The sequence below is a fragment of the Vanellus vanellus genome (genome assembly GCF_965231255.1).
Source record: "Vanellus vanellus genome assembly, chromosome: 4".
Lineage (NCBI taxonomy): Eukaryota > Metazoa > Chordata > Aves > Charadriiformes > Charadriidae > Vanellus > Vanellus vanellus.
Window position 1 is genome coordinate 50,879,427 of NC_138909.1, and position 18,204 is coordinate 50,897,630.

Below are 18,204 nucleotides of genomic sequence, written 5' to 3' on the forward strand. Positions count from 1 at the left end.
TGAACTAGTAATTTCTTTCATTTTGAATAACATCCTTTCAGCATTAGAATGCTTACAAGAATTCTGTCATCTCAGGCTCTAAAATACTTTGTATTCATCTACATAAATGATGAATAAATACAGTCCTCCATTATATGGCACCTAGTTAAGAAGAGCGCAGCACCATTTGGTATTCACATTGACCGTAACTCTTCTCTGTTCTACTTTCCTTACTGTCATATTTTAGAGTTGTGACTGAAATTGCTGTTTGGGTATGACTCCATGCCACATGTATGAGGAGGTGTGTATTCCCCTTTTGACACAATACCAGTAAAACACAGAGGAAAAAAATGAGTGAATACATCTAGTAAATAAGTGTATTTTGAAGAGCGAGAACTAACAACAGACTTTTCAGGTTACAACACTACACACTAGATACTCATGTTAAGAGTATTACAAATGTTAGATAAAGACATTTCAAAAGCATCACTAGACACACCATAATAATCATGTCTCATTTGAAAAAAAAAAAAAGTCAACAAGTTTTCTTTTATAGCATATGAGTTTGTTCAAAAAAAGCATCAAATTAACACAGGGAAATCCTGTCTCTTTCCAATTGTGCTTGAAGGGATTTCCCTCTGCTTTTCAGTTTCTCTTTGAATAAACTTAAAAAGCCACAGGAAGAAAGGTTTTTTGTTGATCATTTAACCTGAACACAGCAATTCTGCAGTGCTTAGTGACAGATGTGCTTGGAATATTAAACAGTCCGTCAATCTGACAGGGGCTGTCTGCTTTTCTTTGGGGACACCAAGTTAAAATACTCTTCAAAATCTTTTATTTCAATACTTGCATACATGTTCTTTGTTTGCTCTTCAAGCTGTTTTTTATAAACTTGAATTAGACAATTTTCATCACAAACACTGTATTATATTCAGATTTTGGCATGTTCAACGCTCAAGGAAGCAGTCACACAACCGTAAATGATATTATTTTTTTTTTAAAGGAAGCATATCACTTTTACTCCAGCTCCATTCATTTTCACATGCAACACTGTCATCTGTTCTTTTTTACACTCTTTACAACACTAATACCTGAGGGGATTCATGACAGTGAAATCTCTTACAACAGACTCTCCAGTTAAAGCTACACTTCCCATTCATTGCAACCAGGCTAATAAACCAAAGCCTTCTTCAATGTGTGCAGTTTCCTTCTGAAACAGTTGGGAATCACGTGTGTACTTCTAGCCAGAATTGTCCCATTACAATTATTTTCTGGGATAAAACTCTTCTGCAATTGACAATTCACATTTAGTCTTTGTCGTTAGACAAACACATAGGTGGGCACACACAATTTGCCATTTCCTATTTAAACTACAGTCCAACAATACAGTACAACCACAAATCCATGACGTTTTTTTCCTTTCCTGAAAAATATTTTATTACATAAAACTCTCCTGGGTATGAGAGGTGGCTCGAAACATACCTCGGTATACCAAGAACAACAGAACAGCACACAAAGCATCCCACCTTCAGACAACTCTATTTTAAAAGCATATACAATTGCTATGAATATTCACAGCTGCTTCCAGGGAAGACAAATTCTGAAATTCAAAATATCAAATAAACTTCTTGGTCTGTAGTGTGGGAAGAATGCAGAAAATGCCTGTTGCATACAATTGCAAAAAAAAAGCAGAAAGCAACAAAAGCCTATTTTAGAAATTAGAGATTTATACAAAGCTCTAGCAAAGCCCATGCATCATTTCAGCGATACGAGAAGCGAGAAGAGAGACTCATCAAGAATGTTTGGGTCTCCTGTTACAGTCTGACCCACCTACTGCCCCCAGGTCTCCCAGTTTGTAGGTGTTTCTGACCTTGACCTTGCCAATGACCTGATTTGAGCGTGACAGTATAGAAGCTGCAGTTGGTAATGACTCCCGCCCAGCCCTCTGGCAAAGAATGAGCATCCCATGCTGGCATTACACAGTTTTATAAAATGCCCTTGATCCACGGAAATGTTGATGACCTGCCTGCAGACTTCCATGGAAAGAAAAAGTGCTTTCACTTAGCAAATCTTTCCTGTCTATCCAACAGTAATGGAGAATCCGGGAAATTTTTCCTCCCTCTTGGAAAACTCTGAAATGTGGAGAGTCCCATTTTGTTACATTTCCTGCTGAGTGCATTAATAGAACTAGTAGGACTGCTAAGGGTACGTCATTTATTGCATGGTAATACCACCCAACTCTTAAGCCTTAATGTTGTCTGATAATGCAGATCTGTACTTTGGCCAACATCTAGTCAGGACCATGGGACTGCTGAGACAATATAGCAGGTGAGGAAAGACAAACTGAGAGATGACATTCATTATGATGTGGAGACAAATGTATTTGGAGGAATTTCACCTCTCTTGAGTGAGGAAATGCATTAGCTATTAGTCATCAGCACTTGTAACTGGGAAGGAAGGGGAAGGGAGTGTGACTTCACTGCCTTCACTGCTGTAAAATTATCATTACAGCAGAACCAGGTCCAGCTAATCTATTCATCCAAGTACTTACATGCTGCTGGTCATGAATATTCTCCTTTAAAAAAAAAAAAAAAAACCAACACCTAAATGTCTAGATATAAGGTGAAAAGGTAGCTGCTTTTCTTTCCTTTTTTTTTTTTTTTTTTTTTTAAATGCAGGGCTTACTATCCAAGCTTGTGATGCATCACTTGAAATATAGGACACTGGATAGTAATAAAGATTAAAAATGACAAAGACAGCTGTTTCATGATGTGATACTATTATTTATGTAAGGCTTAAAGCATCACACACTTCATAAAGACAGAAAGAAACACAGGCTCTGCCCTAAGGAGCTCAGAGGCTAACCAAACAACAAAACAACGAGGGATGGTATCCAACAAGCACATGAAGGAGGCATTATGCTGTTGAGTCTCTGCTTATCTTGAAGCTCAATACAAGCAGAGGATGAGAGATGGGGTTAACTTTAAAGGAGGACCACAGAGTAATAGGATTAAGCAGGATAGACTAAGTGTCAAAGCAGGAATATGCATGAGAGGAGGCAAAGAAAAGAGTGGGTGATGGAAAGAAAAAGGCAAGTGAGTCATGAAACTTGGCTAGACCAGTGGATAAGGAAGTGAGTAGCTGAAGCTTTGGAGGGAATGACATAGTCACTCCCTAGCACAGAGATAGGCAAGAGCTAGGGTGTTTCTCTTTGGCAGAACAAGAGAAAAGCCCAGGAACAGATGTGAAAAGGAGTTAGCTGTTGCAGAAGCAAAGTGATAAATTTAAGCAACTCACTGCTGAAGAGATCACAAGTTTAAGACAAGAACAGAGAAACATAGCTGTGGTTGAGATATCAGATCATTTCAGACACACATTAATGAGAAAGGACAGAAACAGCAGTACTACACAGAACTAGAGAAAAGAAGGACTTAGTAACAGATGATGAGAATTGTTTGTTTTGTGTGCAATACCTTCACTTCACAGCCTTTTAGTGGTTCATCACTTCTGACGTTGACATATCTAAACAATAAAATAATAAGCTGAGGCAAAACTACAGACATGGGAAGAGGCACTAGTAGAGAAACATAACCCAGGGGCACCAGTCTGTTGAAGGTGGCTGTAAATACACATTTTAGTCTAAAACTAGAGACAGGTAGCCTCTTCAGTGATCTGTAATAGAAAAGAGCGTACATCACAGCCCAAGTGCCTGAAGTGCTCAAACGAAAAGTCTAGTACAGCCCTATTTCTGTATCTTCTAAGACTACATTTTTATTCTTCATTAATACATAGCTACACAGGAGTTTGTTAGAACAGGTCAGAATCAAAATGTTGCACCTGTTCAATTACATGCACAAAAAGAAACCGTGGAAGTTTTCAAAATTGACTTTAAAACTTAATTTTCCTAGGAATTCTTGAATATTCTATTGTAGGAAAAGAAACAGGCACAATAAAAGGCTAGACAAAATCATTGGTTAATAACCGTAACAGATGTGTACCTTTAAATTTAGATTTTATTAGCCTTTTAATATACCATGCACACAAAAAGCTTGCTTTTAAAAAATAAAACCCAAACTAGTGTTTTACATAGCTTTACACACACATTGGTAATCTGATTATCCATTTGTTTCTCTACACTATTCATTCACAACAAAAACACCACACAGAAAATTCACTTAAGGAAGTCAATAATAAATGACATTCTTTTCTAATCTCAGCCTGGAATCTGTGCAGTACAAAAAATGCAATGCCAACAGGCCAGATATTGCCAGCAAATACGTACATAGCATGTAAGCTATGGCTTAAGTTCCAAAACTAGGTATGCATTTCCACTTTTAAAACACTTTAGGTGATTGTCTATTATTTATGTAGAGATGCTATGACTGTGAGGGCAATAATCACTGTGTGTTTAAATGAGGTGCATAATTACATGGGTATAGATTTGAGAAAGCAACTTCATGACTAACTTCTTAAAAGTTGTATTTTAAAGGCAATTATTTGACTGTGAAGATGCTTTTGCTGCCTTGCATGCTCATTTAAATGAGTACTATGTAACACCAGGCTATTTTCAGCTTTCAAAAGTAAGAGTTTGTGGCTTGAGTTATTTGACAGCAATGTGTAACTGGAACAGTCATTTAAGTATGATGCCTTGTTGTCAGAATCATATTATTAATTCCCGTGGATGAACACCACAGTAATTACATCCACAATCTATCAGATCTTTGATAAGACAAGCACATGACTGAATAATTTTTATTAGAATTTGACTGCTTGTTTTTCTTCTCTACTTCTGTAACAGACAGTAATTAATTCATCTCAAGCAAGCCTGTCCATCTGTTAGATGCTGGAACACATTTAGGGCCATTCAGAGAGGTAAGTAGGTGATTTTATTAGGTCTGGAAACATTTCAAACTTTCTTGCACGTATTTTTCCTCTCATTTCAGCTGAAACACAAATTCAGATGCAGCCCAACCAAATGCATGAAATAACTGCTCTGAAGGCTGTTAGTGCAGCAAAGGCTTTTCAGAGATATTAAAAACAGTAAAAGGAAAAAACCACAGACTCAGATATGACAATGGATGAGAAATATAACATATACATGTGACAATGGGTTGAAGTAGCAGGATCCTTGTCCTGGAAAAGGGAAGTGATGGTGGCTCCTTCGCTAATAACCAGTGTGCCTGACACCAGGCAATGCAGCAGCAGACAGATGTACAGAAACTCAAAGAATTGAGAGAATATTAGCAACAAAGTAAGTTGGCTGAAGGAAATTATGTGTAAGGGAAAAACATTTGACACACATAAACACCAGGAATCAAGTGGTATTATACAGAATACTTGACACGGAAAGGAGGGAACTAAGCACTCCATTTTTATAGCTCATATCTTCATCATTTTTTTACAGCAACGGAAGGCGAGGAGTATTAAACCACCTCTCCAAGCCAACATACCTAATCCAATAATGCCCAAGGTCTCCCCTCTGATCCTGGCAGCTCCAGAAGCCACTTCCCGAATTTGTTCAACACTTTGTACTCTCGTGCCTTCTCGCAAAGCCTGGTGAAGCCAGGTGGTTCGCCTGTACAGGTTCAGAATGTGGCACATGGTAGAATCTGCTGTTTCTTCTACTGAGGCAGCTGGCACATTACACACTGCGATCCCTGCAAAGAATGGGGAAAAGGATACCAGTTGCCAAATGTTTCTTACTTTTCCCCGTTTAACAGCAATTCAGGAGGATGTTGTTTACATTTGCAGATATTTCAACACCTTTTTTGCGCAAATACTAAGTTTCTGACTGCAATGGTAGATAGAATGCATGACACAATAGTTGATTATCAAGTGCAAACGTATTTTTTTCCCTTTTGTTATTACTATTTATTGTGTTTGCAAACTAAGGCAAACAGTAAACAGATCGCTGAAACCACAAAAGGAAAATACTGCAGACGCCAGGTAGTTTAGAACGCAAGTCTTGATAAGTGTGTTATGTGTACACTGAGCTAAGTGTTTTGAATCGCAAAGAGAAAACTGCCTTGCTTTCAACAGTGTGGTTAATGATCATTGTTTAGAAATAAATGCATGAGTTAGTTTTCTATCACTGAGCAGATATCTTCCCAAAAGTTATCTATGCAAGTTATAAAAAAGATAAAATAATTTATAATGACAGCGACTCTAACAAAACCCTCACAGGACAACTATTAGTATTCCCAATTCATGTATGGGTAATCATGACACAGGAAGGACAATTTGTTTTGTGTTGTACATGTGTTTGTAGAATTACAACAAACAGAATCCAAGTCCTTTCCCGGTCCCTCAAATTAAAGATATACCCATTTAACTGTCAATAGGGAGATACAAAATCTGCTTCTGCATAGCATTTAATGATAATGCAAAATTAAGTCCACATTCCTTGTAGCTGAAAAGTTACTAGCTGAAAAGGGCATAATATCAAGAAGTTAAAAGACCGTTACAGATTTCCACAAATAATTGTGGAAGGTGGATTGATTCAAGACTCACAATATTCCTCATTTTACTTCAAAAAACAGATCAGGCAACAAGTGATTTTAAATGCATGCAAGTTCCTGCATTCTACTTTTTACCTTCCAGTACGCAATATACAGCAGCTAAGCAAAACGTTACTTGAAAAAGTTTGTCTTTTTTGTTCTATTTATTACATGTTCTCTCTCTAATCATCAGCTCCCACAAATGTTTGTGTCTCAGTTCTGCTGACTGAGATCACAAACAGTATACAGTATAATTTCACAGCGGAGAAAAAAAGTGGTTTGTATAAGAAAAAACACCCTAATATTGTTTTCACTGTCTAGTTGTTTGGGATTTTACATAAATAAATATTCAATGAGTCCTCAGCTCACACAAGTATATCTTATGAAGGAAGACAGAAAAAACATTCTCTTTGGTAATAATAATAACAATAATCTGAAAAATAATAAGCTCATGCCGTATTTATCTATGTTTTACATGCAAATGCCTTCATTCTGCTGTCCAGTACTTTTTTACAGCTTTCTTTAGATCAGTAAAAACCAACATAAGGAACCTGCAGAACTATTTGTCTTTTCTTTGCTGTAGAAATATAGTGTCTGCTGAGTCACTGCTCTCAGACTTACACAAAGATAAAACAGCATCATTTGCTAGAATATTAATCTTGGCATCCTGCTAACATCAACGGTAGTATGAAACTCACCAGTTTTTAAAAATGGAGAAAAAACTGTGAGTGGAGGGAAAAGTACAAGATTAAAAAATAACATCCTTTTAAGTGCATCATATTAAACAGCTGCATTTGTTTATACAATAAATCTTTTTTGATGTAGCAAAAATGCAGGTTTTAGATGGCAAAACAAATTTAATAAGCATGTCTCCTGATAGCTGGCATCAACAAAATAATGCCTTAAAAGAAGCTTAAGAAGTTATATTACATATCTTGGAAGAGAAATAAGGAATTGAACCCAGCTTACACACCTTCCTCCCTAACAGGTTTCCTTAGGAAATCTGGAGGAGAAAAGTCAGATAATTTCCCTCCTAAATTCTAGGAATTTATTTTTTTTTCTGGTTTCCCCCAACTTTAAAAACAGCTGATTTCTGAAAGGCAGGGGCATGGTGAACCACAAAAAGCAACAAGAGAAAGGCAAGGATACGTAGAGACACTTTACGTAGGAAAAGAGAGCACACTCTTTTATCTCATATCCATCGCTTCTACACTGCCTTCCCTTTCCCCTTTTCCCACCGCCTTCAGTGATCTTATGCATCTTATGCAGGTTCAATGCTGAAAAATGCAGGAGTCAATGGGCATCATCCTTGACTCCCACCTCGCTTACATCCAGTTACACTCACAACTGGTACACATTTGCTAGTCAACAATAATTAAAGTGGAGAAAAAGCAGATAAGATCTTAAAGATTTCCTCCGAGAAACATATGTTTTCATGCATTTTAAGAAGAGTAAAAGTGCTAACATGAAAATAATACCTCAAAGGAAAAGCTGGTAACAATCCCATGAGCCAGCTCTATGAAAAATAACTCAAAAAATTTCTATGGAAGTTCAGGAATATGTCACACTTCACGGTCCAATTCTACACTATATTTATGAGGAAAGGCTGAGGGACTTGGGTCTTTTTAGTCTAGAGAAGAGAAGACTGAGGGGGGAATCTAATCAATGCTAATAAATACTTGAAGGGAGGGTGCCAGGAGGACGGGATCAGTCTTTTTTCAGTGGTGTGAAGTCATAGGACAAGAGGTAATGGGCACAAACTGAAACATAGGAAGTTCCATCTAAACATGAGGAGGAAGTTCTTTACTTTGAGGGTGGCAGAGCACTGGCACAGGCTGCCCAGAGAGGTGGTGGAGTCTCCCACACTGGAGACATTCAAAACCCACCTGGACGCCGTCCTGTGTAATCTGCTGTAGGTGAACCTGCTCTGGCTGGGGCATTGGACTGGATGATCTCCAGAGGTCCCTTCCAACCCTGACCATTCTGTGATTCAAGAGTGAAGCAAAGCTTTTTACAAAGAGCAATTAACTCTCATATTACCTCTTTGAGATGCATATTATTTGCTCTAGTTCAGCAAATGGAAAGTGATTTGTCCTGGTAGTGATGAGTTAGCATTTAATTCCAACCATTTCACCCTAACTATTAAAAACAGAGATTTTACACCTTAAGACTTCCAGCATTTATTCGCTTTTGACAGACTGGACAATTGTATTTGGTAAATATTGAAATGCACACACAAGATGGATCTGTGTAACTCAGTCTAATCACATCATAGGAACTGAATGATTAGGAATGTGGCCATTTAGTATATCACACGAATAAGAATACCCCAAATCTGCTGTACACTGGCTTGAAGAATTGTGGGTTACAATCCAGCCTGGAGACTTGCAGAAACAGCCAACAAACCTGCAAAGATTTTCCTCTTATCAGGGATTCTCTGCACAAATCGGACTCCTGACTGGTCGGGGCCTTTCATCTGCATTTATGTTTTGGCTTTTGATCTAGGATTTTAGATCTCTCCCCAGGTCGATCTCTCCATATATATGTGTTTTCGGGGGCTCACAATGTATGTGTCTAACTTCAGCACTAGTCACAATACATAGGAACACAGCCTGCATGCTTTCAGACCTGATCTGTTCTTTACAGAAACTCACAAAGAAGTTGTTAGCCTCTGCCTGCTGTGCAAACTACACTGCCATTAGAAACAGGTGATAATTTTACAATCGTTTACTGATAAACAGACCCATATTACAGCTCCTCACTACATCAATGGGGTTATTACTAGGACTAAGCACTGCACTGTCACATTCAAGTACATGTTTCCAAGATCTTCCCAGAGCATAATGGGAAATATACTTGGTCACCTCAAGCTTAGAAAAGAAATGAAGAAAACGTAGATGTTTATTCTGATGTTTATTCTGAGTGGTAGTTTGACCTGCAGATTTTAGATAACAGATAGTTTATCCTAAAGTAAGAAAAGTATAAAATATGTTACTTTTTCATAGTGAAACACTAAGCAACCATCTCTTCATAGTTCCAGTATCTGAATTTACTCTGAAGCAGCAACAACCAATTCTTCTATAAAATGGATATTTCTATTTTATGGAGTGGTTTAGTACTACACCTCATGCATCATAAATAAGTCTCAGACAGTTGATAATGATCTCATTTTTTATTCAAACAGAAGTGGTATGCCATGCTGATAGAAGTATATTTTGTCATTGGATTACAGCAGTAGTAGTTAAAATATACAACTGGGGTAAAAAAGAAAGAGATGAAAAATTATGGCCTTACTCCTTGGATTTATATTGAACAGGGGGATTGTCATCGTGTCAAAGCTGTTAATATTATCACTTAATTAACTAATACCAGTATCTCCATAATGACTTTTAAACACTTTGATGGGAAAATTATACAGCTTACATACTACGTTAGTATAAATTATACAGAAAACATTAATGCAATGACTTAGATGCTATCAGAATTCTGGAGGCAAGTATAAGAAGTAAAATAACGTCTTTAATAGTCATACCTAAATCTCCAGCAGATTTGATGTCAATATTATCAAAACCACTGCCAATTCGGACAATTATTCGAAGTGCTTTAAATTTCTCCAGGTCTTCTCGTGTTAAAGTGATAGTGTGATACATCAGTGCACCCACTGCTTCATTTAGTACCTATAAATAAAATGGAAGAAAACATATGTTTGGGTTTTTTTTTTTTCTTTCATAGGATCTCAGCTTAATCATGTATACATATTTTCAGGTATAAAAAGACTGTACAAGAATTAAATCCAGGTCTTTTGTTTTAAAGGTTATTTCTCTAAGTATCTTCCAGCCTCTTGTTAGGCTCTTTCATCCGATGTATCCATTCTAGCATGATGAGATTAGCTTTACAAGATCTAAGTGACCTATATTTGTGTTCTTATTAAGAGCGAAAACCCTTCTCATTTCACAGGAGATGCTCTGCAATATCAAACCCTAAGTACAAGGATCATTGGACCACATATGCACATGCAGATAAAACAACAGAGCAGCAAGCACTCACTTTCAACAATAAGTATTTTTAAGCTTAGGCAGCTGGCATTGAGTTTTGAATGGAGTCACAGAGCAGTATCTCTTCACCATACACACAGTGGCACAGGCATTCACTGCGCTATTAAAACACTTGATACCTGAATAGAAAACATTCAGTAATCGTTACAAAACCCTCAGACAAGGGAGACTGACATTTGTCAACACATACATAGGAACAAAGTCTTTGTCCCTTAGTTTATTGATGCTGCAACTGTATAAGCTCTCACTGATGGAAAACTAGATGTCATATAAATTGGTACAACTGAGATGCCAAACTAGGCATTATCCAGAAAAAATAGAACCTACAAGAAACAAGAAATTGTACCAAAGCAAAAATGTCACAAATGAAAAAAAAAAACTTGTGTGAGAGCACACCAAAAAAAGCAAAAATAAATTGACAGGATCTGAAAGGTTTGAATATCTTTCAAATTACATCAGAGTGCATCTAACCTATTCAAGAAAGATTAAGAGGAAGGGGTGTGGAGAAGGGGAAGAGCGCCTAATGCACTATGCCCAGCAGTCTTGGATTCTGCTACTAAACAAGCAGTGACACTGCATCCCACATAGCTGATACAAGTTTATTGTTCAGAAAATATTTTCCTCTCTTTACATGCAAATTGGATCGTTTCACTTCTTCAAAACACTTCTCTGTGTTTTCACCTTCAATGCATTACCTAACATCCTAATCGTCCTGCAAGATACAAAACATGCACAAATCACTTCAGTAGCTACGTTAGCTGTAATGACTTCAAAAGGTTCCTATGATGCACTTCACGTAAAAGTTCTGCAGAGGCTCTAAATTTCTTATTCAAGAGACTTTTGGATCTGGTACACGTATAGATTCTGTCATCTGAGTTACTTCTGCTCCTATGAGCATCTGATAGGGTACTGCAAGATCAGTAACAATAATCAGCATCAACATAAATCATTTAAAAAAAACTACTGCAAATCCAAGATTTGCAGCAATAACTTTTAAAATTAAAATATACTAAGAAAAAAATTAAAAGAAAATAAAAACAAACTCCATAAATGTGAAATAAAACCGCTTCATACTGAACACTACACAAAATGATGCATTCTATTTCAACAGGTGTTTCTGGATTGGTAACGCCAGTTCTAAGTCAGATAAAGACCAGAATCCTTTGAGCAGAATTTGGATTTACTTGTAAGAATAAGAACTGCAAAGAAATTAGAAATTACACATCCTTAAAGAATGCGGCTACAACATAATTCAAAGAACAGCTGTAGGCTCTGATCTTATAAACGATTATACACACACACAAAACTCCTTGATTTTAATGGTACAAACAAGTCCTTTGGAGATTACATCTAGCAGTCACCAGTCGGAAAGACTGCACTCATCAGAATGTGTTTCCTTGTGCTGTTACATAGTGTTAAAAAAAAAAAACAAACCAGTTTATTGGTTTTGCTTCTACAGTGACATTACAGTTGGTACAGACCAAGTCAAAGTCCATGCCTGGGGCAGTCTACAAAAGAAACAGACCCTCTTATAACCTGAGTGCCCATGTAAAATGCCCTTAGGGTTTTCTGTTCCATTAATTCCTGAAACAAAATTGTTCCAAAATCTCATACCTCCAACGATATGGAAATTTCTTCTTATTTCCAGCCTCAATTTATTCACAGCCCAACTTGTATCCATTTGTTCTGGCGCCAGTGTGGGCCATTTGCTTAAACCGTACTTTGTTTCCTTGGTGTTTACAATCCAAATGTATTTATAGATAATGGTAATATGCCCTCTCAGCATTTGTTTGGCTAGACTTCACAAGCCTAGTCCCTCTAGTTTCTTCCAGGATGATGCCCTTCTAACCCCCTTCATCATTGTAACGCTTCCTCTACCATGCTCGTACAAGTCCAAGCTCAGCTTTTCTGGGGGGATCACAACTGTACCCAGTGTGCTACTGAAGGGTGTCCCTCCCCGCTGCGTTACACCAACACCAGCACTGTCAGCAGCAGTATGTGTACTGGAAATCTCTCCTAATGAAGTCTCACATGACATGTGACGTTTCTGCATGGCCCCCGTCACACTGCCAGATGATCCTTTGACTAATGCATGAATAAGAATCCTTATCCCTGAAGCATGTGCTTCTATCACCCTCCCAAGTTTATACTAGGACTTCTCTCTCCAAGTCACAGCACTTGCTACTTCAAGCCTCAAGGTCCTCAAGTTCTTTATTCCCTCCTGGTCATCTCCCAGTAGGCCTGTCCTCCATTCTATGTTTTATCACGTACATTTCCTCCACCCCTTCCAGGGTTGCTCTAGGTGGCTGTGATACAGGAGAAAACATCCTCTATTTATCAGAAGGGCAAAACCTGAAGCAGCTTAGAGCTTATGATGACCCACCTAAGGGTCCTATGACAGCCAGATCCTCCTCTACCAGACTGGAAAAAGCCAATGGTATGTGAGGTTTTGTATGTGGAAACAGAGAGCAGCCACTACCTTTAAGGACTGCATTAAATAGGGGCTAAAAGACAGCTGAAGCGGCTCAGACATTTGTGCTTTAAAATCAGTGTTTCATTTGGGAAGCAGCTTTTCACTTCATAATCATGCATATTTTATTAACTCAGCCAGTCAAGACTGTAATTTGGACTCTAAGAGTGCCAGTCTGGACTCATTACACTACATTTTTGGGCCCATCTAGGTTATGGCTTGGCACTAGGAGGAGACAGAAAAGTATCGGGAAGCTTGGGAATGTGTTCAATAAAAAGGGAAAAAGTATTTATCAGCTATGGCTTAATGCTGACACTAGCCATTTCCACCGGCAGTTATTTACTCATCATATGGGATACAGGACAAACAGATGCGAACGAAAAATCGTTTAAATTTTTCTTTTTAGTGTTTGAGCCTCCTCTAGGATTATGGACCAGTTAGCAAGAAAGTGCATTGCCAAAAATGTAATCTTCTGTGACTGTGTACTATTTCACATTAATTTGCTAATTAAATTATGTTACTGCTTCTTGCAACTGTCCACGTGACTGAAGTATGCTAAAAAGGCAGAAAATAATAGCAGAAAATCTGAAGAAACATTCAGCAATGATGAATGTTAATAATGCCACTTACAGATTAAAAAAAATGAATAGTGAAAGTTTCTGTATTTTGGAATTATTTGTATAAATTATATTCTCAGTCATTACATATATTAAATGCACACAAAGAAGTCTGACAAGCTTGTCAATGAGTAAAATTAATACTCGGATTTAGTTCAAGTTTAACACATGAAACTGAAATCCAGCACATGTATAAACAGCTCTGGAAAATGAAATAAACTTTAGAAAATGTAACTGCATAGGAGTAATTTACTGATCACTTACAGAAGCACACCCAGTGGTGGATATATGTAGGGACTATATGTAGGTTTTTCTCATCATTTTCCATAATGAACTTCAATGATACAACATTCACCAAATTCTAGTACAAGAACAATTTTATTACAAAAATATCAACTTGTGTCAACTTGACAGAGATACATATTTAACAAGCAGGCTAGAAACTTCAGATCAGTGCAAGTATGTGGCAGTCCGACAATACTCTTTCACTATCTCCTGTGAGGAAGGACAACAGGCGAAATTTGACAGAGAACAAGCAGAGACGGCTGCGTACGTACCTTCAACAGCCATTCCTGCGCTTATCAGGCTACAACTGTGCTTTTCAGGAAGAAAGGATCTGAGATGAAACACAGGACATGAGTTGGCTTCCTTCTGTTACCAAATGATTATGTAGCCCATCTGCTTAACTTCTATGCCTACAGACTTACTTCCAGCTGCAGCTACAGCACACTGCTTGATGAAAGCCTTTTTCATACCCTCTGACATCCAATCACACCTGCTTGGACAGGTCTTTCTGCTGTTATTCAACCTCAAAATGATTACACTGCTTTCACAACATGTCGGGTCCCCAAGGCTCTTAAAGAACACATGACACCGTAGTAGGAGACATTTCTATTTCAAAGAACTTAACAAATCTTAAATTCTGAATACTGAAGGTTGAAATCCTTTTTAAACATCTTCCTATCTACTTTTTTTCACCTCATTTCAGCGCCAGGCCATTCTAGCCATCATGCCAAACACTGCATAGTCACCACTGCGACACACATGCCTCTCATACTATCTGGGGAAGAACTCTTAGCATCTTGTTTATTTTTTACAAAAAAGCATAAACATATCATATCATGCTAAGAATTGAACAGTGAGGCCTCCTCTTCTTTGGTCGCCTAAAGGATTTTACTATGAGAGTCTGATCTGTGGATCAAATCTAGAGTATAGATACAGGATGTAAAATGCCAAACTCCTTCAATGCAGAGACTGAACACATTTATACATTACATATTGAATTTGACAATATATCATAATTTTTTTTCAAAAGACTTCTAGCAAATCATCACTAGAAAGTGCTGTATTGCATCTGGTTCTAGAAACTACGGGATATTGCATTTCTTGGACTTGGAGTCTGATGTGTCATCTCCAAAAAAAGATATGTTTCAGTGTCACCAACAGACTTGAGATATTTTGCACATTTGGGTGGAAAAAATGTACTTTACCTAAACTGCTTAGGCCTTGCATTACTTGACTTGCAAAAAGCAGCTGCACATTAAATTTGTAATCAATAATCTGCTACACAGGGGACAGCTGCAGCAAGCTTGTAGCTGCTCTCAAAGCCTCACTACCACATTACACAGGGCCCTTGTGAAACTAAAGCCATTAAAACTAAAAAGAAAAGCCAGTGTGCTCAAACAGTATTTAATAGGTGTCCAAAACTCTGCTGCTTTATACAAGTTCCCATTTCTCTTTACGAACATCAGCTTGATGTTAGGCTCCTACAATCCCTAGCGCTGTCAGTAACCTACCCATCTCATGATATGCACTTTATTGAGCCAGGACACTGTTTAGTGCAGACCCTAAATATTAATACTTAAGTTTATACCGTACATAAATACAAATAAGTATAAATATTTCATACAAACATAAACAAAACTTACTTGCAGACTCATGAAAACACTCTCTCTAAAAACCTATATATCCTCAGACTGTATAAACTACATACATATACACACTTTACATATATGACAGTGTATTTCTAGTTTTTTTAAAATATACTATTGAAAATTATATACATACAAATACACACACAACTATATAAATAACCTGCATAGCGTATAGCAAACTTCCTTTTAAAAACTATAATAAAGGCAGCATTTCAAGACCAGGATTTACTGACAATTATATGCAGTTTAATGACAGAAGTCAATTTGAGAATATAGACTCTGAAAACACTCTTACTAAATAAAAGGCTTCAATGAAAAATCTTTCACAGGAATTCTGTGTGTTAACTCGTATGTTCTATTAATAAGGCTGAACTACATTCCATTTCAGTTCAAGTCTATCAGACACTAGGATGGATTGAACATCTATATCAAAGGATTATTATGTCATGAAAGTCACCGATGACAACGCATCAACCCACGCAACTCTGTCTCAAAAAACCTGTCAATAATTACCAGCAATTTTCAAGCCCCAATCACCCTTAGAAAAACACGGTACTGGAAAATGAAAAAAACAGCTAGTTGATAACCAGCTCTATTAGACTCTAATCTGTCTGTAAGATTGACATATGCTGCTTGCTGGGTACAGCAGCACTTCCATTCTGCTTTTTAAAGGGTATTAGTTTGGAGGAGACACTGGCAGCCTGCCCCTTCCTGTAATGCTGCACTTGACCTGTAATATTGCCACTGGCAAATCCAACAGATGTTGCAAGAAGGGTCACCGAATACAAACACCGATTTTGTATACACCCTTACTGTGATAGCTGTATGTTAACTACTTTGTTGTATAATCAAGAGTAACAGATTTTTTTAGGATCGCCTTTGGTTGATGTTTTTCAAAGTCTTTCATAAGGAATCTGATCCAACCCTCATTCAGCTTCAGTAAATTTACAAGGCTTTGGATCAGCTCTGAGGTGACAACTTATTCCCACGTATGCACTACTCTTTAGAACAAGGCACCTCCTTTCAATCTAGACTCTTTGAGAATTTAATTTTGATTGAAAACTAAAATGCTGCAACTGCATCATGAATATAAACAGCACTGATGGTACAAATGCAAAATTGCAGCTTTACGGCTAAATAAAGAAGAATCAGAAGCTGGAAAAATTATCTTACTTAAGCATTGATATAACAGGAACAAATCAAAGACTCAGCTGAACAGCAGGACCATTCTTGATTTGTTTGTATCAGTTTCAAAACATGTGTTGCATTATGAAAGCTCTTCAGCTCTTCTTTGAAACAGCCGGATAAAACTGTAATGACTGAAACTGTTTCTACATTTAATTCCTATGTAAAAGGGCGACTGAAAAATTGCCCTATGCTGTTGAACAGGAAGTTCAGCTTTTAATGCTTTTTTTTAGTTTAAACTAAAAATATGGAAATCTAGTATCCCTATGAAGATGATTTTATCTTGTGCTTTTATAACATGAGTCAATGGATCCAATACATTCTAACTTAACTGAATGACTTGTAAGGTGGGAGCATAGGTTTAACAGACGTTCTTCCCACTTCCAACCAAGTAGCCTATTCTCTTCAACGTTCTGGTGAACTGCGTATTTGTATGAAGCAGTAAATCCAGCAAAACACACACACATATTTTTTCTTCTCGCTGATTTGAGACAAGATGTAGGAAACCATGTAATTATAGGAAGAGAGAATGAGAAAACATACATAGCTTCAAGCTCACTCTTGACTTCTTTCCAGCCTATATGTTTTGCTTTAAAAATCATTCCTAATCAGCTGTGCTTCCTGTCCTTTTCATTTAGGTTTGCAAGGATCACTTTATTTTTTCTCTGCTTGGTCCAGATGTCTGTTACCAGATCTTACATATTATGTTTACATTTAGCCCTTTGGAGCTACACAACACACTCCGTGTTACAAAATACACAGCAGAAGTTAGGAAGCCCAAAGAGTAAAGAATTTGAACTCCAAAAATCCTACGCAACACAAAGACCTCAAGGGTGCATTTGAGTCTATCATGCCTTCAAAGGTACAGAAGTAGAAAGGAGGAGCAATATTGTGGAAATCAGAAGGGCTCTGTAGGCTGCCAAGGAGTCAGGAAAAGCAGTAAACCATGAATGGCACTGAAAAGAAGAGGGATTGGGGGGGGGAGGGGGGGGAGGGGCAGGGAAGAGGGGGGCAGACAACAGAGCATAAGACAGGGAAAAAAGCAAGTTGACCTGGAATGACGATGGAAGCAAGCTAAATGAGGAACTGGGATCGAGCGCACCCTCAGCAAGTCTGCCGACGATACCAAGTTGTGTGGAGCAGTCGACACGCTGTAGGGAAGGGATACCATCCTGAGGGACCTGGGCAGGCTGGAGAGGTAGGCCTGTGCAAACCTCATGAAGTGCAACAAGGCCAAGTGCAAGGTCCTGCACAAGGCTTGGGGCAATCCCAAGCACAATTACAGGCTGGGTGGAGAATGGATTGAGAGCAGCCCTGAGGAGAAGGAATTGGGGGTGTTGGCTGATGAAAAGCTCAACATGAGCCGGCAATGCGTGCTCACAGCCCAGAAGGCCAACCACATCCTGGGCTGCATCAAAAGAAGCGCGGCCAGCAGGTTGAGGGAGGTGATTCTGCCCCTCTACTCTA

At 38.0% G+C, this 18,204-nt stretch overlaps 1 protein-coding gene across 4 annotated transcripts in view; it reads right to left on the reverse strand.

Annotated features, from left to right (window-relative positions):
• CTBP1 (C-terminal binding protein 1) overlaps nt 1-18,204 on the reverse strand; it is a 71,778-nt gene that overhangs the window by 17,569 nt on the left and 36,005 nt on the right. For all 4 annotated transcript variants that reach the window (XM_082482109.1, XM_082482108.1, XM_082482111.1 and 1 more), the window contains 2 exons: nt 10,009-10,153; nt 5,430-5,636 (listed from right to left, as the gene is read on the reverse strand). In XM_082482109.1, the coding sequence (XP_082338235.1) occupies nt 5,430-5,636; nt 10,009-10,153 (352 nt within the window). The remainder of the gene's footprint in view (nt 1-5,429; nt 5,637-10,008; nt 10,154-18,204) is intronic.